This window comes from Schistocerca cancellata, chromosome 8, assembly GCF_023864275.1.
Source record: "Schistocerca cancellata isolate TAMUIC-IGC-003103 chromosome 8, iqSchCanc2.1, whole genome shotgun sequence".
Lineage (NCBI taxonomy): Eukaryota > Metazoa > Arthropoda > Insecta > Orthoptera > Acrididae > Schistocerca > Schistocerca cancellata.
The window spans coordinates 600208824-600234594 of NC_064633.1; the positions used below are offsets into that span (position 1 = coordinate 600208824).

Here is a 25771-nt window from a genome sequence, read left to right on the forward strand (position 1 = left end):
CGACCCATACTGTACAGAATGCAGCGAACTGAGAAGGTCAATGTTAAGAGTGCATCAACAGCTTTCTGCAAGAAATTGACAAATGTTGCAAAACCATGGCACTTATATTAGACATGTTTCGGACCCTGTCATTTGATTCAAACTTCAGAAACGAAACTTCCCATGACTACACAAAAATCAATTGACAATTATCATGAGATTCCTGAAGACGGTATCCGTGCACAAATTTCACGACTAACCAGGAAAGTACTTGGGCTCGAACAAACAGATCTGTATGAAGGTTTGGTTACAGGACCATTATGTACCTCTGAATGTGCTGGTGGGCGTCGTTTTTCTGAAAAACTCTGCAGTCCTGCTCTAGATATCACTGTAGATGTAATTGTAGACGCCATACGCAGTGCAGCAATCTAAACTATAAATGTAAATGCGGAATGTCAATAAAATGTTCCGAGCAATACGAATGACTGCAAAACGCACAGTGAAGAAATGCAAGTTGATCGCATGGCGTATTTGCACATTCTATAATATCAGTGTTGAACGCCACGTCTATGACACTTTTGAAGTTGTTCACTGGTTCACTAATATCGTAGCCAGCGTTCTGCCACGCGTAACGAAGCATTGGTCTGTATACTCACGCAGATAACTGATTGTAAATGACAGAATGCATATTCATGATAAAGAATCTGTCGTGCAATTTCGGCTGCATATTACTGGAACGTAGTTTAATGAAGTCTGTTATTCTCTTGGCATATATTTTATATTGCCTGAAGAAATACACATCCAGAGGTTGTGCATATTTTGTAGTTTTAGGCGGAATGATTTTTAAATCTACATGTTTTCCGCCAGATGCTTCCAGTAGTACTCGTTCATCCTTATGTCCAGACCAGGAGTCACAAAGTACTAATGACTTTCTCGACAAATGTGGATTCAAAACTGACAGGAAAAACGTCTTCAGATGTTGTTTCGTCATCTTCTCACTCACACTTGCATCGACGACGACGTTTGGAGGGCACCGCGTTTCTGTTTCCCTTGACACGCGGGGTCCGAACTTTCCACTGGATTCTTGGAAGCAAATATAGAGTTTGTCTGCCAATCGTCCGTCCCTTGGTACAGCAACATCGATCGTGTAACTATGTTGCACAGTTAACTGATTGCAACATCGCGACAGTGTTTCTCTCCCCTTTCATGGATAGTGTTCTGTCACTGCAACATCGCGACAGTGTTTCTCTCCCCTTTCATGGATAGTGTTCTGTCACAAGAAAGTTCATAGTTGAACTGACTCTGATCACAGTTCCATACAGAACTAACATCGATGTTTTGTCTCGTGATATGCTCATTGACGTCAGCAACAAACGTTTGAGCTCTTTCAATCAGCTCTTCTTCGTCATCCTTATCTTTTCGTGCTTGGAGCATAGTGATACGGCGTGATGTTATCCTAAACTCCTTTTTCAAATTAGTAATAAATCCTAGTGAAGCTGTAAAGTTTGTACACCCGAGATTTCTGGCTACGTCCAATGCCCAATGTTGTAAATGCCAATAATGAACGGCTGAACCGCATTCTCGCGCTTCATCGAATTTCGCCATTATATGCTCCTTGATGGTCTTGAACAGCAGTGTACGATTTCCTTTGAAAACTGTATTTCCTTCTCTTTTCTTTGCCACGTAATCCAGTATGTTTTTAATATTGCTTTTAGACTTCAGTTTAGGGTATCTTTTCAGAAGCTTGTCGTATGTGTCGAAACCTCTTACGTAATAATCATCGTACATGTTCTCCAGTGTGTTGTCATCAAACGCCCTGATGATACTTGCAACTTGAACCTTCTTCTTGGGAGACGGTTGGTATTCACTGTCACTGTTTCCATCGCCTCTTCCCGCACTTGCCGTAGCACTACCGTTTGCAATGAGTTGTTCGTCATTATCATCCCTATCATCATCATTATGTGTTAATGTTACAACAGTATCTGTTTCTAACTTATGCTCATATTTCTGCACTGTAATAGATACCAGAAAACATGCGAATGATTCGTCTTCTACACCAATACCATCTTCACGAAGAAGGGTTCTTCGAAACTTCATCTCAACCAATCGCAATACAAATGGTTCAAATGGCTCTGAGCACTATGGGACTTAACATCTATGGTCATCAGTCCCCTAGAACTTAGAACTACTTAAACCTAACTAACCTAAGGACATCACATAACACCCAGCCATCACGAGGCAGAGAAAATCCCCGACCCCGCCGGGAATCGAACCCGGGAACCCGGGCGTGGGAAGCGAGAATGCTACCGCACGACCACGAGATGCGGGCAATCGCAATACATTAGCAGGATTGATCACCAATCGCCGAGCCATCTGACGCTTCAGTACACAAATAATGTCACAAAACGCAACTTCAGAGGCCCACTGCACCGCCCCTACTGGCCCCGACTGGCGTACCGGCAGGTCAGTCAGTGTGCAATGCGGCAGAGGCCTCTAACGGACGACTGCAGAGTTTTGCAGATGCGGGAGTATCACTAGTGCAATAAGAGACCTTTACATTATTTCTCACACGATTTTGGTGTATTTGTGTTTGTTCGAGTCCAAGTACTTTCCAGGTAAGAAGATTTTTTCCGGAAGTGTTCGCAGATTTATTTTGGTTCTAAGATTTTCTTAACGACGTGTGTTTTGATAGCATTATGCAAGAGAATTCTTTTTTTCAAAAGTCAAATCAATTAAGAATTATCTTGGGTCCACTATGAGTCAAGCACGATTGTCTAATTTAGCAGTTACTCAACAAAAAATGAGCTAGTTAAAAATATCTATATTGATGAGGCAATTTAAAAATTTGCAACCGAAAAGGAAGGAAGACATTCAAAGCAATAATGCAAAGGCAACTTACTAAGTGTTTGACTCATTATTGGCCGGCGGTGGTGGCCGAGCGGTTCTAGGCGCTTCAGTCCGGAACCGCGCGACTGCTACGGTCGCAGGTTCGAATCCTGCCTCGGGCATGGATGTGCGTGATGTCTTTAGGTTAGTTAGGTTTAGGTAATTCTAAGTTCCAGGGAACTGATGACCTCAGATGTTAAGTCCCATAGTGCTCAGAGCCATCTGAACCATCATTGTCAGCGGATCTCTCTCATTTTCCCGTGATTTTGCCCGCTGGTAGTATAAACACTTCGTCGTTTGCTGCTCTGTCATTTCAGTGACAAAATCACACCCTCGGTTGTGCAGGCAACCCAACGCCTATGAATATATTTTGGAAATAGAAGTCTCTTCCTCTCGTGCCCTTTTCTCTGCCTGGTTGTAAGTCTTCCTTACTTGCAAAATGGTTCAAATGGCTCTGAGCACTATGGGACTTAACATCTGTGGTCATCAGTCCCCTAGAACTTAGAACTACTTAAACCTAACTAACCTAAGGACATCACATACATCCATACCCGAGGCAGGATTCGAACCTGCGACCGGAGCGGTCACGCGGTTCCAGACTGAAGCGCCTAGAACCGCACGGCCACAAAGGCCGGCCCTAACTTGCAGTCGAGCAAGGTTATTTTGCAGGTTCGGTGTGGGACCATGTAGCCACACCTACTTGGTCATGACTTTTTTAAACGCTTCATTATCTTTATTATCTCTCTCCTTCTCGTTCACCCTTTCTTGTACATCCACAGTCCCTACTTTGTCTTTCCAGCTGAGCCACATTACCTTTCTCTAGACTTATATTTAAGGCTCTCTGGTCGCTGCTCTTCTGCAATGTCCACTTTTCAGCCTCGTAAAGGACGAACCTGAAGTCCACAATCAAAATATTCTGGAAAATTTCCGACTATTTTAGTATTATGGTGAGATGGTTAGTTACAGAATAATAATACAATTACGATTGCCTTTTTGTTTCTGTGAAAATACATTCGCAACAGTGAATAGCTTCTGGAATGCGATAACCAAACCGAAGAGCACAGGAAAGAGATATTGCAATAATCCTCAAATGTGATGTGGTTTTTGTCGCTGCGAAACAAGTTCAGCTTAGCGTTCTGTAAACCCGGAAACATGATGAATATCGGCCAACTCTTGAACACTGAAGCCTATCCTATTAACGTACGACTAACAGTGTAGGAAAAAGAAACTCGACACAGAACCGTTCAGTTTTGAATGGCAGCAAGTACCGCTAGTATATGGAGCAAGTTCGTTTTCAAACAAGTCACACAACGCATACCATCGATATCTGCACTGTTGTGCAGATATTTTCAGGGCAGTAAAGCAACAAACATAAATGGGGATAAGAAATCAAACGAAAAACAACAACTGTGTAACGAGAGGGCTGAGTCCACAGGTCCCTTGTACCAAAATGCTCAGAAAGTATCCCTAAGAATAACCTACGCAATTATACTGGCGAGTTCGAGTCCACTTTGCATGAGGCAGCTTTCCACAAGAAACACTTCACCGAAGTTTTCCTTAGCTGCTCATCCAAGGGTTCACATTTTTTAAAGCTTTCCATTGCCATTGTTATCTTTCTTTTCTCTTCCTCTTCGCATCTTACAGTGTTTCTTATTCTACATCCAAAACATTTAAATCTGCATCCTGCTTCATAATTTCTCTCTCAATATTTTACGTTCAAGAGGGCCCGCAGCATAGTAAGACATTATGGATTTGAATGCTCCAAATCAACTGCAATAAGGTAACATGTTATCTATATATATATATATATATATATATATATATATATATATATATATATGACAGGCCTGTTTCGGCTTATTGCCATTATCAAGTGACCTGCGAAATAATGTTAGTAAGATTATCTGTACATAAATTGTGGCTCTTTTACGTTTACATTTGAGCTGGTACTTATGTCTAGTTGGAAGTGACGACAATATAGCATTTATAGTAAAGTCTTTCTCTCATGTTTTGGTACGTATAATAGTTCTTTTAGTTACTAAACGTAAAAATACGTTATTGTCAGATATTTTGACAGTTCTTTACTATGATGCTATATGTTTACAAAGTGTATACAGCTTGCCAGAGATGGTGTTACCCATCGTTGTTCTTATTTCCCTTTAAATTTTATCTACTGTCTGTGTAAGTTTCGTTTACCATTTGTCTATGTCTTTTCGTGTTCTGTTACGTCAATAAAGTTTTCTAGACAGTATTTATGATTAAAATCGGTGTGGTCATTTAGAATTTCGTATGGATATTTCCTTGTATGAACGTAAAATTCCAGTTCTTCGAAAATGTTCACAGTAAGTCCTTTCGGTATTTTGTGTAATATTTGTAACGCAGTTTGGATTTTCTCTGCTTTGCGGTGTTGAGTTTTCAGATGTAGATGGAAGCTTGATGGATTGCTATCACTGTTCCTGGTGGGTTCTTTAAATCTGTTGTTGAAATTATTAAAATCTTTGGGAAAACCAACCATGACAAAATAGTTCCACCTGCTATGCGACATGTATGGGAGAAGCAAATTCCCTCAGACTTCAAGAAGAACGAAATTTTCCCAATACGACAGAACGAAAATACTAACAGGTGTATGTATTACCAAGCTATCAGTTAATGACTCATCCTTGTAAAATACTAAATATACATTATATACGGAAAGATGAAACGACTAACAGCAGCCAACTATTGGGGGAGATCACTCACGGTTTAGGGGAAACGAAGGAACACGCAAACCAATACTGACATTATGATTTATATTGGAGTAAGGAAGGCAAACCCACATTTATATCATTGATGGATTGAGCTAACTCTTTTAACAACGTAAACAGGAATACACTTTTTGGAATTCGAAAGTTACAAGAGATAAAAGTCAGCGAATAAAAGGTTAGTTACAACTTGTATCAAAACCTGGCTACAATAAATTGTAACAGCCGAAGGACATGAAAGGTGGGTTGTAGTTGAAGAGGGAGTGAGACAATAATGTTCAATCTGTTGAAAAGGAAGTAAGACAATGATGTTTCAATCTCTACTTAGAGGAGATAATAAAAGGAATTAAGAGAAAATATCGAAAAGGAATGTAAACCAGGGGAGAATAAATAAATGACGCTGTAATCCCGTGAGAGGTGGAAAAAGAAATTCGAACGGCACAGACGGTCTCTTGAATAGAAGTCGAATTAAGTCAAAAATGCTGGGGAATCAGAGCAGAAATTAACGCTCGGAAAGTAGTAGTGAACGAGTTTTGCCATTTGAGCGGCAAAATAACTGACGACGACGCAAGTGAAGATGGCATATAATGCGAACTACAATAGCAAGGCAGGCTTTTCTGAAAACTGGAGAACAGTTGAAATGGAACACAAAGTTAGGCGTTAGGAGTTGTTTGAGGAGCGTTTTATTTGAAGTTTAGCCGCCGCTACTCTGATGTGGAACACGACCCGATTTCCCAGGAACATCGCTCAGTGGAGGAGGAGGAGTCAAAACAAGGGAACACGTGCCTCAGCATCTCCGGAAATACTCGACCGTTTCTTAAAAAAACGACAGTCAATGATTCGAGGTGTTTTCCAAGTACTCTGCGTGCCTTTTATCGCACGAAATCGTCAAAAGAAATGCTGGCTCATTGGTTAGCATCGCCATTTCTTAATTTTGCGCACCGTGTTCGGAGCCCTATTATAGTTTTTATTTATTTTATTTTATTTTTATTGGTTTCATGTCAGTAGAGGTCTACTACACGGATGTTTCTTATCAAGTTAGCGGATAGAAGTGTGTTATATCAATTGTAGAATTACAACTGAATTTCACAATAAGTGTCATGTGTGTGAATGGTACTTTGAAGTGTTACAGTCTTTTTAAATTGCCATTTTCCGATATTTCATAAGGATATCAATTCTTATTTCATTCATATGTTCATTCTTCAGGAAGATTTGGTGCATCCCCGTGCATGATACCGATCATAGAAACATTTGAAACACAGCTACTGCGAACACCACGAGCATCGCGGGAAGCAGGTCTGCCACAATGGTATTTCTTCATATGAATCTAACCCGGGAACAAAATGCCGTTAAGAACGCTGAATATTTCAGCGGTGGCAATAATTTCGTGCAAACCATGCAGCCGCGCAGGATTAGCCGAGTGGTCGAAGGCGCTGCAGTCATGGACTGTGCGGCTGGTCCCGGCGGAGGTTCGAGTCCTCCCTCGGGCATGGGTGTCTGTGTTTGTCCGTAGGATAATTTAGGTTAAGTAGTGTGTAAGCTTAGGGACTGATGAGCTTAGCAGTTAAGTCCCATAAGATTTCACACACATTTGAACATTTTTTTGAACAAACCATGCATAACGGATCAGTTTCCCGAAAGCTGGACCTTGCAGTTGATTATTAATCAAGATACGCTACAGAAATTTTACCGAAAACAATTTTTAAAAAAAATCTCTAATGTTTTAATATAGTTTACAAAATAGAAGACAAATAAAGACAACGTTATATCAATATACACTCGAAAAAATCCGTGTATTAATCTTCGACGGAATATGATGCATAAATGAAGAACAAAAATAAAAGTAAGAATCGAGTTTAGAACAGGGGCGCAGAATTAACCACTGTGCCACTATTTCGTTTGAGGATATTGCGCGGTAAATGACTTATAAAGTATCTGGAAAATACCTCGAAACGGTCAAGTATTTACGGATACGCCGAGACCTGTGTTCGCTTATTTTGACCCCTCTTCCACTGAGCTAAGTTTCTGGGAAATCTGGTTATGGCACATACTGTATTCTCCCCGTGAGCGATGGAAGGCGGCGGGGCTTCGCCTAACTCCCAGAGACAGGCGCACCAACCGGCGCTGTCAAACAGCGGACACTCCTGTTTAATCTCAAGACGCGCGCACTGCAGCGCAACCAGCGCCATCGGCTCGGAAATCGTCCCTCCTGTTTCCGTACCTCTGTTCTCTCATTTACTTCGCGGATACATTCCGAGTAGAATTTATATTTTTACGGATCTCACAACTAACTAATGAAGATAAAATTATTACATAAGTACTTCTAACAGCCGTGTACCGCAAGTCTCTAGAGGAACGGAAGGTTCCAAATGATTGGAAAAGAGCACAGGTAGTCCCAGTCTTCAAGAAGGGTCGTCGAGCAGATGCGCAAAACTATAGACCTATATCTCTGACGTCGATCTGTTGTAGAATTTTAGAACATGTTTTTTGCTCGAGTATCATGTCGTTTTTGGAAACCCAGAATCTACTATGTAGGAATCAACATGAATTCCGGAAACAGCGATCGTGTGAGACCCAACTCGCTTTATTTGTTCATGAGACCCAGAAAATATTAGATACAGGTTCCCAGGTAGATGCTGTTTTTCTTGACTTCCGGAAGGCGTTCGATAACAGTTCCGCACTGTCGCCTGATAAACAAAGGAAGAGCCTACGGAATATCAGACCAGCTGTGTGGCTGGATAGAAGAGTTTTTAGCAAACAGAACACAGCATGTTGTTATCAATGGAGAGACGTCTACAGACGTTAAAGTTACCTCTGGCGTGCCACACGGGAGTGTTATGGGACCATTGCTTTTCACAATATAGATAAATGACCTAGTAGATAGTGTCGGAAGTTCCACGCGGCTTTTCGCGGATGATGCTGTAATATACAGAGAAGTTGCAGCATTAGAAAATTGTAGCGAAATGCAGGAAGATCTGCAGCGGATAGGCACTTGGTGCAGGGAGTGGCAACTGACCCTTAACATAGACAAATGTAATGTATTGCGAATACATAGAAAGAAGGATCCTTTATTGTATGATTATATGATAGCGGAACAAACACTGGTAGTAGTTACTTCTGTAAAATATCTGGGAGTATGCGTGCGGAACGATTTGAAGTGGAATGATCATATAAAATTAATTGTTGGTAAGGCGGGTACCAGGTTGAGATTCATTGGGAGAGTCCTTAGAAAATGTAGTCCATCAACAAAGGAGGTGGCTTACAAAAAATACTTGAGTATTGCTCATCAGTGTGGGATACGTACCAGATCGGGTTGACGGAGGAGATAGAGAAGATCCAAAGAAGAGCGGCGCGTTTCGTCACAGGGTTTTTGGTAACCGTGATAGCGTTACGGAGATGTTTAACAAACTCAAGTGGCAGACTCTGCAAGAGAGGCGCTCTGCATCGCGGTGTAGCTTGCTCGCCAGGTTTCGAGAGGGTGCGTTTCTGGATGAGGTATCGAATAGATTGCTTCCCCCTACTTATACCTCCCGAGGAGATCACGAATGTAAAATTAGAGAGATTAGAGCGCGCACGGAGGCTTTCAGACAGTCGTTTTTCCCGCGAACCATACGCGACTGGAACAGGAAAGGGAGGTAATGATAGTGGCACGTAAAGTGCCCTCCGCCACACACCGTTGGGTGGCTTGCGGAGTATAAATGTAGATGTAGATGTAGATGTAATGGCGACGAACCAAGCATTAGTTTCTCAACGACGCACTACAGCAACATCTGGTGCGTAGGGTGGAAGTTCCGACACACGGATCCCACGCTTAGCAGAAATGACTTGACAACCAATGCAGCATGCTGCACGGCGTTGTCCTGATGCAGAATCCATGTCTTGTTTTTCACAATTTTCTTCTTTCTCGTTCCCAGAGCGTAGACAGGACCTCCAAGATAAACTCCTAATTTACAGTTTGATTTCCGGGCATCCAATTCACGTACACAGTCTTACGGATCTCCAAAAATTCAATGATCATTGAATTTTTATTTTGACATTAGAATCTTCTTCAGTTTTCGTGACTTGGAGCTCTTGCAATGCACTGATTGACGAACCGTAAGTGAAAAACCACGATTCATCATATATTATTTTTTCAAGAAATTTAGAATCCTTTTCGATAGTTTTCAACGTGCCTGTGACATTATTCATTCAACAGTCTTTTTGTTCTAGTTTCAGGTTCTCGGGCACCGTTTTTTAACAAACTTTTCTCAGGTGAAAATGTTCATGTAAAATCTACCGAAATGTTTCTCTGTCGATTCTTACATCAGGAATCGCACGAATATTGGACAGACGCTTTTTTCGGATTAAATCTCCGATTGTTCAATGTTTTCGTCTGCTGTTGACATTGAGGGTCACCCTGGACGTGTGCATCTTCAGTCTCTTCTCGTCCGTCTTTAGACCACGCAAAAACTTGCACGCGCGAAAGACAGTCCTCACCGTACACTTGTTTGAACAAAGAATGGGCCGCTGTGGTGGACTTTCCGAGTTTCACTACAAATTTCACATTAATCCGTTATTCTTTCAGAACTGTAAGCATTTTCTCGACGGCCTGAGGACACGTGGTCTGACACAAACGAAAGTCACGCCTCGACTGAGGCTTCGGCAGGTGAACATGTAGTGGGGAATGCAGACGAGGGATGTCGCCTATCTCGGCAGCATAGGGTCGGAACTGAGGGCCGCGCTGTTTGTCTGTTAAAAATCAGAGTTTAATTTTAGTCAAAACTCATACGGAAATAACACCGTAACGTATGATTCCCGCCCACGCCATGATGTTAGGGGCACAGGAGCCACGTTCTGACATTCAGTGGCGGGTACCTTGTCCATCCTGGGAGCTTATGGGTTGGTCGTCGTCCCGTAATCCGCCTAAGCAGCGCTTTCCAGTGGAATGCTATCAGGAGAGATAGGCCACTGAGAATACCTGTACCGTGCTCTCCAGGCTGATTGGCTGAATGCTCTGAACGGTAAAACAGTTTTGGGAACTGTCGGTAGCTCGCGAGATGCAGCAGTTGGCCAGCGGCTATCCAGAGTATAAGCGCCAAGTTGCGGTGTTGAAAACTTTTTTTAAAGTCGGTAGTCAGTGACCCTTACAGTGATCAACGGAGTCACCAAAACGCAAAGTCTAGAAGGACTCGCACGTGTTTAGCGGCGTGCGGATGGGTCAGGCAAGTGGTCTGGTTTAGTGAGCGAGTAGGAGCTGCATGGGTTCAACGTGACTGGTCATTAACCCAGCGCCTTCATTACTGGGCTGTGCAATGCACTTACACGCGTATCTTAATTTTTTTGCTGGAATACGCGTTAACCGATTGCACAAGGAACTCCGATAAACATTCGGTACTGTCAGTGCATTATTTGATGTCCAGCCATGTCGTTCATGCGAGAACGTTTCAGTTTTTACAAACAAAGCAGTTGGAAATCAAACAACATACTGTAATGAATCTACACTATCCTTATACTGAGGATGTATCGTTGGACGAAAAGGATGTATTTCATTGATTATACGGACCAGTTTCTTATTGTTCATTGGGGCGGCAGAGTTCCGTCGAAAAGTAGTTTGAACCTTTTCGTTTCTCTCACATAAAGGATTTTCCAGTCACACAGCGTGATTATTCTGATAGGATACGAGACGTGTCGTCGTTTAATATGTTGTTTCGGAATGCGAGGGTACGTAAACCTCAGTTGTATTTGTATGGTGATACCAATGTTAGCAAGTCAACAACAGAGAAAGTTGTAAGATGAAAGCATCAAGAGTTTACACCCTTTTCTTCCGAATTCACCTTCGGTAGGTGTAAGACTAATATTCGCAAATTTAAATTGTTTAAAGAGTTCGACTGGTTCGGTGGCATTCATGTGTGTACATACTGAAATGCATTTCTGAGGGACACTCTGCAAGCGTTATTATTAAATTTAGTGCCAAAGACTAAAACAAATTTGTTTTATAACGAGATTTTGAATTCTGATGTAATGCAGTGTGTAATTATTGAGGGCTGGAATTAACACACGTAGCAGCCGTTCAATTTTATGAGGCAACGTATTTTTACAAGTTTGTTGATAGATGTTTTAATTAGTAAATCTCTTCATTGCATCCTTTGCGCTCAGTGCAATAAAACTTTTTTTTCAAAATTTCCCCCTCGTTGATTCCATTTTGCACTTCTCTTCTAAGCAATTTACGAAGTGTAAGTACAATGGCCTCCAGATTCAAAGCTACAGTTTTACAGTGGTGGCGAAAAAATATACTTATAGCATCATTAAGTTCTTTTAAGCTCCGTCATACTATCCTACACTACGACAGGATCGTTACTCACTTTCCTTATTTATTTGTAACCCTACTTTCTCCCTAACACAGCCTCACGCTTCATGCGAACATATTCCTTCCAAGCTGTTAATCATACAGCAAAGGAATGATGCGCACACTCCAGACATGAAACAAGAACTCTACTGTGCTTCACGATCAATTTCTTCGAAATCAGCACAGGCGAAAAACTTCAAAATGTACGGTTCCTGTTTCTTTCTAGAGCGTGAGGCCCGATGTGAAATTAAACTTAAAGAATTTAACACTGAAATGAAATCCATAACTGAAAACACGTGAAAACTTGCTTATTATCTGAATGACGCCTTATAATAGCCAGTGGATAAGACGGAACGAAGTAAAACTCACAAGCGTAATAACCGTAACATTTTGAAAAGCAGTATTGTTTCGGCAGGCAGCTGTCGGGTGAATAACAGAAAGTTGTGCTAGTTTGTGCGCTCACCTGGTCTGCGGGATGCCGTACTTGATGCCAACTCCGACCCTGGGCAGCGCCTTGATCACCTTTTTGACCGTCGCCTGGTCCGGAAATGCGAACATGATGGACGCTGCAACAGAGAAAATCAGGCATATGTCAGTGAGGAGCAAATGGGATTCATGGAGAACACTTGCTCATTAAATGGCCGTAGAGCCGTCTTCCCCATAGAACAGAGTTCGCTAATAGAAGAACTGGAACTGCTTGCAGTCTTTATTTATTAATTCATATTAGATTTACGTTTACATTACGGAATGTGTTCAAGCACACGGCCAACTATTTTGAGGGTCAAAAGATCTTACGTTCAGTATCTTCTTCTTTTGTTAATGAACATACTCCTTTTAATCAGTCGTTTATCAATTATAAGCCCGACATATCCGAAAAGTTCTGAAACGAATAACAACAGACCAGTACAAAAATTTCCCCGTCTCTGATATAACAGTTTTATGACAGCTAACAAATTGGACGCTCTCTACTTTCCTCTCTCCTGTGCGTCCTCCCTAATCTGCTGCCAACTCCATCCTGTTTTAACGACATCAGGTATTCCAAGTCGTCGTCTTTATCTGTCTCCCTCTTTCCTGAAATCATTTCTTCGATGTCTCTTACGAAGGCAATTTGCTCACAATATATGTCGCAGTCGAAATGTTTGCCTACTTCTTATCATCCCCTACCCCAGAAGTAATTCCTTATTCGTCATTCCGTCAGTTCATTTCACTTCTCGCATTTTTCTTCACAAGGGAATTCCAAAATTATCCAAGTACTTACCATACTTATTTTTGACTGTCCAATATTAGCTGTCATAAAACAACAAACCACACAAAACTCTCAGCGAATGTCTTTCTTAGCTTTATTTATCATCCTTATTTTTGACTGTCCAAGATTAGCTGTCATAAGATTACAATCTACAAAAAGCACTTGGCGTAAGTCTTTCTTAGTTTTATCGGAATCCTTTTTTAAGTCAACAAAACTCTCACCTTTTCAAATACACATTTACCCATAGATACAGATTCGATTTTCTGTCACCGAACTTCCCAAATACCTAACAGACTTCAGGTGTACCCTGGTCTTTCCATCCTCTCCATCATAAACTGTAGTCCTTCTTCTGATTCAGTGAACACTGCTTGATCATCTGCAAATTTAATTACCTCCGTCCTGCCCGCATCTCGTGGTCGTGCGGTAGCGTTCTCGCTTCCCACGCCCGGGTTCCCGGGTTCGATTCCCGGCGGGGTCAGGGATTTTCTCTGCCTCGTGATGGCTGGGTGTTGTGTGCTGTCCTTAGGTTAGTTAGGTTTAAGTAGTTCTAAGTTCTAGGGGACTGATGACATAGATCTTAAGTCCCATAGCGCTCAGAGCCATTTGAACCATTTACCTCCGTCCTTTCTGCTCCCACCGTTACACCTCTATCTTCTTCTATTACTCTCTGATCAAAATATTGAACACTATTGCTGACAAACAAAACACTTGTCTAACACCTCTTCCAACAGCCTTATCGCCAATCCTTATTATCGCTCTTTGTCTTCTGTACAGCTGCTTTGCAACTCTTCTGTACTTCCAGTCTACACTTCATCTTTCAAGCTGTACGTAAGGATACTACAGCTAACTCGGTCAAACTTCCATTCCCAAACAACAAAACAGAAGTATACTTCCCTGTTAACATTTAGCATCTCTTGTCCTATCACCCTCAAACACCCAACAGCAGCTTTAGCTTTCTTTTCCTTTCCTGGATCCAAACTGACCATCCCCCTGCAGTGCTCAATTTTTCTTTCTAATCTCCTATGTAAGTCACAGTTTACGAAAGTCAAATTCCAACAGAATTACGAAAGGTGTACAAGCTGTACATCATGAACCTTCTTATACATATGATGCTTCGCAGCAACGACTGTTGAACTCTGTAGACCACGGTAAGAATCTATTTTTCTTTCGTGAAACGCATCACTCATTCAAATATTCATCTCAGCTCTAATATATCATCATTTATAGTCCCCGAAATAAAAATCCATGGAGCACTAACTCAGATGAACTCACTGCCCATCCAAAGGCTCCTAGGGCTTGTCAGAACTGTTGTACACTAGAGTCCTTGAGTCAAGTACCACGTTTCACGACATGAAACGGAATCCAGACATGGTCAACTGAATAAAATTGTTTGCTTTAGCCCATAACCGCATTTTCTTTTTATTCCGCCTACCGGCTACCGGTTTCGGTACCAAGTACCATCATCAGGCCTCTCCCTGGCGCACGCTCGTCGTACTCATTGGGAAGAAAGCAGGAAGGCTGCGCGCCAGCCACAGGCTGTGCATTATGGACAGGTGCTCTATCGTGTCGAAAGATGCAATCGCCATCCCCGAATTGCTCTTCAACAGTGGGAAGCAAGATTGTTCCTAAAACGTAAAAACATATGTGCGCTACGAAAGACAAACTACAACGGCAAAAATGCCTACGTATTGTGAGGATCTACTTTACTAGCACCCCATGGCGAAATTCCTCTATTAGCTGTTTGTTCTCTTGCACATATACAGTCAACAAACTAAAGACTCAAAATACTGAAAACAAACAATCTGTGTCACCAAAGAAATACAATAAAAGTAATTCTTCTCTATAGATACGCTACAATTGAGAAACAAGTTTGCTCTCAATGACTATATTTTTCTTACTACTGCGAGAAATTACACTAATCATAATGAAGGGTGTTTTCACAGTTTTATATGAAGAGTAGAATTTTTAATGAACAAAAGTAGCTAACATAAAATAAGAGTTTACAATGGGTGAGATTACTAAGCGAAAGTTTCTTTAGAGTACTGAGAAATGCAATCTAATCGCTGTTTGTGTTGTCTTTACGTACGTATGTTCACTGTTTATTTTCAACCAACTTCCAATATCATTTTGAGACGTTACCAGTACAGTCTCGTTTACGCCTCTATTTCAAACACAAGTGCAACTTATAAATCGAATTACCGTCCTTTTCTAAAACTGAAACTGATGAATCACTTTAACACCGGAATATGGCTAAACGTATCTATTACACCACAAAGATTTTCACAATAAGTTGTAAATTTTTGACATTTAATACTGAAAGCACTGACAACAGACAAACATCCGCATCGAATTTTAAATACACAGCACTGAATGCAAGCAACACTGAGTTTCGATGACACACCAATTCGCACGGAGACGCTAAGCTCGTATCCCCTAAGATTACAACGATGAAACACAAAAATTGGGCCGAGGCTAAAGATTCGGACATACCGTTGCTAATCGCTTGTGAATCGTAATTCAGGCAAGTGTCTGTTTACAGCTGAGGACAAAGCAGCCAACAGAGCATGTGTTTGCACTAATCTTACGCAAAGATGTAAAAATTAGCTTCGTGAAAGGGCGTTCCGCAATGCTAAAGCGTGTCATAAGGGATACCGAAAAAATACCAAATCTCGCTGGATTTCCTGATCAGTAACTTTGTAACAGTACGAATGTAAATGCGGTATCAGCCATAATCAGCAAACCAATTAGCAAAACAATCTAACCTTGTTTCTTGAAAGTGCCCGTTACAGCTACACAAAATTCGCTTCCAGCATAATTTCAGTTCAACACTAATAGATTGCGATTAAGACTTCTTGGAACCAGTTACGGGACTGAGTCAGACAGACTATTATGCTCTCTTGCAAAACGCTTTGCATATAACTGCAACATACTTCTTCGACAAGGTAGGCCTACAGTGCACTGAAATTCAGAGATCTGAAAACAGAACCAGGAGTGGTATAGAAATTAGAAGCAGAGGTCTGACTAAGAATCTTACAACTACAAGCCCAGCATTATAGCCGGTTGTCGTGTGACTTATTTTTTATTTTATATTTTAAAGGAACTGAGTCTTTAATATTACCTACGTTGTGGGCTTGTACAAAGAAACATTGGAAGACTTCACATGTATTACATGTCACATTTTTCAGTCAGATACTACAAAGAAAGAAATCATACAGCTTGTCGGATGGGAAGTGCAATGTAAATTACACAAAAGGTATTCGTTCATTGTTACATGCCCTCTGCAAAGTATGAATGTTGTGGTTCAGCTGTACTTGGTCAGCGAAACTGTGATGGTTCAAATGGTTCAAATGGCTCTGAGCACTATGGGACTTAACAGCTATGGTCATCAGTCCCCTAGAACTCAGAACTACTTAAACCTAACTAACCTAAGGACAGCACACAACACCCAGCCATCACGAGGCAGAGAAAATCCCTGACCCCGCCGGGAATCGAACCCGGGAACCCGGGCGTGGGAAGCGAGAACGCTACCGCACGACCACGAGATGCGGGGAAACTGTGATGATCACGTGAAGGGTGCAGCATTATATTTGTGCTGCCGATGGTGATAAACGGAAGGTCAGGGATTAACGTCCCGTCGACGACGTCATTACAGAATGTGCTGACGGCTGAGACGAAGGCGATGAAATCGCATCCCACCACACAGCGTACTCCCCTCGAAAAGCAGACAGCATTGCAAGGCTTAAAACACACTTTCGACGGATGAAATAGCTGGCGAGGAAACAACAATAGATTCTGTAGTCATTTTTGTAAAGCACTGATTTCTGGAACTGCATCGATAATGTAAGAATGTGATTAAAAATATCTTAATTGAATTGTTGAGAAAATATTTCTCTGTAGCAAACACTTCATTTTCTCCGTAGTCTCGTTAGTGACGTAATTACGATACAAAAGTGACTGAAGGTTTGCGAATAGTATCCGTATAGCTGCTCGAGATCTAATAGTAAGTTCTTATTCCGTGTCCTCTATCAGTGAATTGGTACATTACTTCTGTCTTGTCATGTGGATGTAGTTCAAGCTCTCGTGCGTGAAAAGATATCTTCACAAGCTGCCTGACGAGACAGAATTGGGGCAGCACATCTTGATCCTGGCATTTTAATGGGATGCGACGGCAAAGAGCGTGAAATGCGACTGCCCCAGTCCCAGTGCAAATGGTCCTTGAAATGAGGAGGTAGCACCGTTAGAAGAACAGCAGGCACAGGAATCGGTTGTCCACACGGTGAAGCACAGGGAAAGTGTAAAACTGCACTTTGGGTCTTTCCGGCTGCCAATCGAAGGCATTGATAACGTGAATAATAGTTGCAGTGTTGTTCGCCCTAACTATTGAAAATGCTTCTGTCGCCGTGTGTTAAAAATAGGTATTGTCACATTTTCCACAAGTCAGGTGATAGTTTACTCACGTATAAATATGTAGTAAGATTCTGCAGGGACATACACAAATTAACAAACGTTTAATATCACCCCCTTATTTTGAAAATTTGTGATAAGGTCTTATGGGACCAAACTGCTGAGGTCATCGGTCCCTAAGCTTACGCGCTACTTAATCTAACTTAAACTAACTTTCGCTAAGGACAACACACTCACCCATGCCCGAGTGAGGACTCGAACCTCCGACGGGAAAAACCGCACGGATCGTGGCAAGGCGCCCTAGACCGCGCGGCTACCCCGAAATTTCGAAATTTAGGGCACAGAAAACAAAAACTGGCTCTGAAGCATGCGTATACATTCATTTGTATTGTGTCGAGATCACCAAATCGAAAAATCAAACATGTGTGTAACGACAAAATCGTCCGTTACCCATGGGGAGTTGCTCCAATGCAGACTTGAATTCGTCGTAGCCTACCATAGATCAGTTCATCAAGGCAACCCTGGTCCAAATTGTCCCACGCTTCAAAGGCGATTCTGCGTGCGTCAGGCAGAGTACGTGGCCGTTGTTGACGTCCAAAACCAGTTCGTTTCAATCGGTCCCACAGGTGTTAGATTGGGAGCTGTCACCAAAATGTTGGCGATACGGTACCGCTATTGGTTACAGCATCTCGTCCCCTGTACCATGGAGTAGTGAGATCGTGCGCTGCAACCACGAGAGGTGTACGGTGGCCGCATGTAATGCCGCCCCAGAACATCACTCCACCACTGCCTGTTGCACACGTTGGACACTTTGTTAATGGCGTTCTATATTACCGAGATTATCAGTGTCTGACAACAGAGTCGAGTTTTGTCCATAAACAAACACTCGACGCCAATCCTAGGGCGTCCATTCTGCCGATTTCATGCCCGTCTCTAACGAAGTCCATGACGCTGTTGTGAACGAGGTGGTGTTCGCCATGGCCGTCGGGAATGGAGATTCGCATTATGCAATCGTCTCCCAACAGTTTGACGCGATACATGACATCCTGCAGCCTCTTCGAATCCAGAATTCAGTTCTGGATTACTCAGTCCACGGTTCACTTGACTCAATAAACGTAAACATCGATCTTCCAGTGCACCTGTCGAACGTGGACAGCCTGTGAGGTGTAAGTCCTCTAGACTACGTGTCAATTGGAACCGATTTCATGTCTGCACCACATGTCTTTGACTCCGGTGCACACGTCGGGCATCATCGCTGGCTGACAAGCTTTCTGAGAGTAATGTGACGATGCGGACCCGGTCATTCGTCACTAATGTCCTACGTGGGATCATAGATGTCCACCCTACTGTTTCACAGACTTACATAATGTATCCCTTATGATGCTATACTTTTATCTTTAATGCCGCAATCCACTCGAGTGCGGCGTTCTACCCCTAGGTAGCGCTCGCGGTAACTGTGTTTATGTTTACAAAGAAAGTGAGGAGTAATCTTCCGATCGGTACAGGAACAGTCACAATAGCAACACACCTGCACGGCATATCGGGATGATGCAAAAATTTTATTGCTGTGTGTATACAGGCGTCGCCTACAAAGAAATGAACATCGACAAAAAACTCACCAGGACCCCTGCGATACCCAAAGCAGCACAGATAGCCTGGTGATCGATGCCTGTAACTGCTGAACGAAAGACAGTGGAATTGTATACCACTTCTCGTAGAAGCAAACTGTTCCAGTTGCTTAAGAGATGTACAGGGAAGATAAGGCGCCATTACTGGCTTTCCAACGGCTCGATTTTATCAGATAGGATCACTAGCACAATAAGGGTGTTCGCTGACGACGCTGTTGTCTACAGTAAAGTATCATCGCTGGATGATGGTAAGGAAATGCAGAAAGACTTGGAAAGAATTTACACTAAGTGTAATGAATGGATGGCAACTCTCTGTAGCTGTCGTTAAATGTTAGATACTTCCCGCAGCAAGGAGAAAGAAACCGATGTATCTTAGTACAAGGTTAATGGCGAAGTTCTTGAGCACGTCACATAGTGTTAAGTATTTAGTAGCAATGCTAGATAGTGATATGAAGTGAGACGATCACGTAAAACAGGCATTAGGGAAACTGAATAGAAGACAGATTTCTTGGAAGCGTTCTGGGAAATGCGGCGCATCTGCAATAGAAACTGTACACAAGACGCTATTACGAACAATTCTAGAGTACTGTTCTGGTGTTTAGAGCCTTGTCAGGTAGGCAACAGATGTCTAAGGCATTCACAGATGCGCTGCGAGGTCCGCAACTGGCCGGGAAAGCCTATAGCAAAGCGTAACAGAAATATTGAGGAACTTAAGAGAGATTCTTGGAGAAAGCAGTACTTGCGCAACACTTTTTGGTATATTTAGAGATCAAGTATTCGAGGAAGACTGTGTGATGATGCTGTTGTCATCGTGGTATATCTTGCGTAGGGATCGTGAGGCATGGGTATGAGATTATTATTATTTATTATTATTATTATGCCCATGAGAATCACACATAAAATCGACAATATTTGCACCACATATTCTCCGCCAAGCACTGCATAGTGACTTGCTGAGAATATACGTAGATAAGCTATAGACAGTTATTTCATTGCACTCATCATCAGTTATGACCAGATATTTCTGGCCGTCTGACTGGGAACATTATCATCGTGAAAAACGCCACTCCTTGTTGGGAATTGTGGTGTCACCGCCAGACACCACGCTTGCTAGGTGGTAGCCTTTAAATCGGCCGCGGTCCGCTAGTATACGTCGAACCCGCGTGTCGCCACTGTCAGTGAATGCAGACCGAGCGCCGCCACACGGCACGTCTAGAGAGACGTCCTAGCACTCGCCCCAGTTGTACAGCCGACTTTGCTAGCGAAGCTACACTGACAAATACGCTCTCATTTGCCGAGACGATAGTTAGCATAGCCTTCAGCTACGTCATTTGCTACGACCTAGCAAGGCGCCATTTATCTTTTGCTGGTTATCTTATAAAGCCTGTACCGTCAGACCGATGTTCACCAATTATGGAATAAAGTTAAGTATTACATCAACTACGTACTTTATTTGCTATATTAATTACATTGTAATGTTCCAGACCTCACGCCAGTCTGCGTGAGCCTAACGCGTGCATTTTGGCCTCCTCTAGCACCACGGTGTTGGCTCTTCTGCCAACACACCAGGAATAACGCCTGCGCCAGTAAAGGAAAACTGTCACCTAAATAAATGAGAGGTTTTATCAATTATCGTTCCTTTAAATGTGACCTTACGACAAACTGACGAAATAGTTCACGGGCGAGCGGCCGGATGTCAGTGTCCAACGGCCACAACATTTCGGCAAACGACCACGTTGCCATCATCATGTGATGATGATGATGATGTTTGGTTTGTGGGGCGCTCAACGGCGTGGTTATCAGAGCCCGTACAATTACCCAATCTTTGCTCAGTCCAATTTCGCCACTTTCCTGGATGATGATGAAATGATGAGGACAACACAAACACCCAGTCATCTGGAGGCAGGTGAAAATCCCTGACCCCGCCGGGAATCGAACCCGGGACCCCGTGCTCGGGAAGCGAGAACGCTACCGCGAGACCACGAGCGGCGGACATCATCATGTGCGCTGACGAACTGAATGCCACAGAGCTGACGCCTCGTCGTTCACCCATCAACTATTTCTTCATTCCAGAACGAGATTTCCACTCTGCAGCGGAGTTTGCGCTGATATGAAACTTCCTGGCAGATTAAAACTGTGTGCGAGACCGAGACTCGAACTCGGGACCTTCGCCTTTCGCGGGCAAGTGCTCACACAGTTTTAATCTGCCAGGAAGTTTCGTATCAGCGCACACTCCGCTGCAGAGTGAAAATTTCATTCTGTCTCCGCAATATCCTTTCTTTCAGGAGTGCTAGTTCTGCAAGGTTCGCAGCAGAGCTTCTGTAATGTTTGGAAGGTAGGAGAGGAGATACTGACAGAAGTAAAGCTGTGAGGACGGGGCGTGAGTCGTGCTTCGGTAGCTCAGATGGTAGAGCACTTGCCCGCAAAAGGCAAAGGTCCCGTGTTCGAGTCTCGGTCCGGCACACAGTTTTAATCTGTTAGGAAGTTTATTTCTTCATTAATTACGCAGGGAGAAGTTAAACAGTCACCTTACGACAAGCTGTTTATCAATAATGTAACGCCAAGCCTTTCCAGGAAAACCTCCGTAATTGGCTATCTGAGAAAGATAGCTGTAATCTTGCAGCTGTAATCCCCATGCGGTAGCGAAAAGTGTAAAGTGTGGCGTCTGCGACACGACTCAGTGGTGATGGTTGTTCCAGTCGGGATGACGTGGAACGGCGTCCGTCGCTCACGACAACGCCACCCTGTAACTAGTAGAAAAACACAAACTCCTCGCGTGGTTTGGTCACATTTCAGATACCGTCTTTCGTGATTAATGTCAACATTTCGATAGAGCAGCGCGTTAGAATGTGTGAGAGGCCCTTGCTTCTTCACCGATAAACGCGGCAATTGCACCACTCGATGACGCGATGGCTCCCTTGATCTGAAATGATGACCACGTTTTCTTTTGTTGTGAGTCCGCGACAGACTTTCAGCTTGCGCGAACTGGCTAACTGTAGTTCTTCTTTTCATTATGCCCGGTTAGATAAATTCATCACTAGAGCCGTAGCCACATTATGGAATTGCGAGGATGTTAAGTTAATAAATTGTTATTCCGTCGTCAAAACGTCGCTACGACGTGTTTTCAATAACCACACAACGTAATTCCAGAGATAACATATACTTAAGCAATATTCAAAATGCATCGTAATCTTGTGACAAATCGATAACTGTTCACTGTTAAATAACCATGAATTCACTTTTCACTTCACAATATTCTAATAGTCAATTAATTGTCACTAACACACATGATAATGTCTATTCACGACACGAAGAATTAAAGTTTGAATCCAATTTCATTGTTCCTTGTAATTAATTGTCCCTACGCTGAGCACGCATACCGATTTCTCACTCAGGGAATTGCTTCCGTTTGCATCAGTAATCCTGTCGTTGACGACAACTTCTGACAATTCGGCGCATTGTACGTTCTTCGTGTTTGCGTTTGTCTGTTACCTACTCGAGGCTAATAATTGTTCTTATATCGGCGATCTTTCTTTTTCAACGTCCTTCAATGTTCGTGCTTATTCAGTATCACGAAGGCTAAGACCTATCACAAATCTCACACGATTTAATTTCGTCGTCAATTTTCGTATCCCGTTACATTGCTAACGGTAAAGATGACTTTGCTTTAGTATGACTTCTGAATAATACTTCAGTCTATATCGCAAAACTTTCAAACTTCCGATTAGCTTAAAACAATTTGGTAGCGCTTGCATGAATGCTACTATCGCAATAGTACTAGAGAGCGACTAGATAGCAACTGAAGCTAACATTTCCATTTCCGAATTACATTGTAGTCACATCGAACTTCCTTTTCGATGTGGCTACAACTCTCTTCAATGGTAAATGTTATCTTTGGCCAATTTACCATCTGGGCTTCAACCTTCGTTATTAATTATTTTGCAATTCTTCCTTTGATGTTTTTGTTGCGTATCCTATCACATTCTTTCATTCAGTCTCTATTTCATGATAAATATTATTATTCACATGACATTCCTGTTGATCAAATTATCACAAGTGTAAATTTTGTCGTCAGTAGCTGCCGTCACTGTCATGAGGACTAATTTTCCTACTTCTTTTACCACAAAGGGTTGTTTATTAGGGTTTCTGTAATTGAGATGTTACAAAAGGTAGGCCTAAACATCGGAAAGGTAGGAAGGAAGAGTAAAGTTCAAAGCACCGACGGCTGCTAACTAATTTTGCGACGTTTTTCGGATCACCAGATCCTAACAAGGGAACCTCGCCATCGCACCCCCCTCAGATTTAGTTATAATTTGACACAGTGGATAGGCCTTGAAAAACTGAACACAGATCAATCGAGAAAACAGGGAGAAGTTGTGTGGAACTATGAAAAAAATAAGAAAAATATACAAACTGAGTAGTCCATCCGCACAATAAGCAACATCAAGGAAATTGTGGGCTAAAGAGCGCCGTGGTCTCGTGGTTAGCGTGAGCAGCTGCGGGATGAGAGGTCCTTGGTTCAATTCTTCCCTCGAGCGAAAAGTTTATTTTTTTATTTTCAGACAATTATCAAAGTTCAGGCACTCACACATAATCATCTTCGCTCTCCAAAATTCCAGGACATGTTCAGATTTGCTTGGGCATATGCAGGATTTGACGGTCTCCACACGGAAAAATTTGAAAACGTTAAAAACATATGTTTTGACAGAGCACAGGGAAAACTGTGCGACTGGGAAACTGTTGCATTCATTTGTTGCAGTTTATGTGACAAACTCTTCTGTTTTCATCACTTTTTTGGGAGTGATTATCACATCCACAAGAAAAACCTAAATCGGGCAAGGTAGAAGAATCTTTTTACGCATTTGCCAAGTGTACAAGTTAGGTGGGTCGAGAACATATTCCTGTCATGTGACGCACATACCGTCACCAGTGTCGTATAGAATATATCAGACGTGTTTATCTGTGGAGGAATCGGTCGACCTATGACCTTGCGATCAAATGTTTTCGGTTCCCATTGGAGAGGCACGTCCTTTCGTCTATTAATCGCACGGTTTTGCGGTGCGGTCGCAAAACACAGACACTGAACTTATTACAGTGAACAGAAACGTCAATGAACGAACGGACAGATCATAACTTTGCGAAAATAAAGAAAGTAAAATATTTACTCGAGGGAAGACTTGAACCAAGGACCTCTCATTTCTCAACTGCTCGCGCTAACCACGAGACCACGGCACTCATGAGGTCGTACTATCCCTAGCGTTACTTATCTTGCGCATGGACTACTCAGTTTGTATATTTTGCTTATTTTTTCATAGTTCCACACAAGTTCTTCCTGTTTTCTCGATTGACCTGTGTTCAGTTTTTCAAGGCCTATCTACCGTGCCAACTTATAACTAAATCTGAGGGGGGTGCGATGGGGAGGTTCCCTTGTAAGAAGATTTCTTTTTGACTGTCACAGGACATTCTCTGGTATCAAGCAATTACGACATTCTGGGAACTTGACGGATAAATCGGAAGTATGAACAGACCCCCCCCCTCCCACACAGATTTCTCTTTTCTAACTAAAGCACGTAGCTAAGGAAAGACACGGCTGTGTCTGTCCTGTTGACATTTAATTTATCGTTCGCATCACAGTAAAGTACGTCCCCAAGTCGGAATGCATTTCCTCCGTAACAGGAAATCGTTACCCGTTCTAGGCATGCACAATCCAGTTCTGGGAATCTGTGAACCGGTAGCATGCGTTATCTTTGTCCGAATGGCGCAACGCCAAGCGTTCCCGTACAGGTGGTTCCAAGAAAAACGGAATCTTGGCCGGGAGAGTTCGGACTTCAAAGCGAAATATAAATTCCCATGTCAGAATCTGTCACATCTCTGAAGCCGGCAAATGAAACTGTGAAACTGCTAAACACAGAAAACACAAGTATTTACAGAGTATTTAAACTGAAATCCTGGACACCTTCCAGCTCCACCGCTGTACTTGTAAGAGCTGCACAACTTCTTTTAGTTTTCTCTTTAAAGGCAGTGACAAAAAACGTAAAGCATTGCGTAAATCATTCGTCAGTAGCGCGGCACAACACGTAGCAATCACTTATGTAAATTAACAGCTTCTTACTCAAGTATCCATATGTGTTTTCAATCAGTACGTGGAAGAAAATTTTAACGCTCATAAAAGATGGGGCTGGAAATTACACTATCGGAAAGATGACAATATTACTGACAAACAGAACACTGTTAGTAGGGAGTATGTTTTGAATGGGTTCCGACATGACCAAACACAATTTTCTACATTTTTCCACCTACACAAGTTCCGCTGATGTTTCGCCACTATCAGAGGCACCACGAACTACTGCGAAGACATCTGTGAGGAAGGTGCAGCGACGATGACGCTGCTGACGTTATCCCTGCTTGAAGGGCCGTACGCTGACGTCACTGCTCCAATTCAAGGTTTACCGCTCGCACAGTGTGGTGCGTCACGCAGGCGCGTGCACGGGGTTCGGTTCTGTGGCGAGGGGGGACGAGGGCAGAGGTCGTACTTTGTTATTGTCTCCTATCCCAAATATGA

At 42.6% G+C, this 25771-nt stretch overlaps 1 protein-coding gene across 1 annotated transcript in view; it reads right to left on the bottom strand.

Annotated features, from left to right (window-relative positions):
- The window catches only part of LOC126095705 (neurobeachin-like), a 294661-nt gene that overhangs the window by 149426 nt on the left and 119464 nt on the right, over nucleotides 1-25771 (bottom strand). The window contains exon 4 of the mRNA XM_049910456.1: nucleotides 12395-12497. Within this exon, the coding sequence (XP_049766413.1) occupies nucleotides 12395-12497 (103 nt within the window). The remainder of the gene's footprint in view (nucleotides 1-12394; nucleotides 12498-25771) is intronic.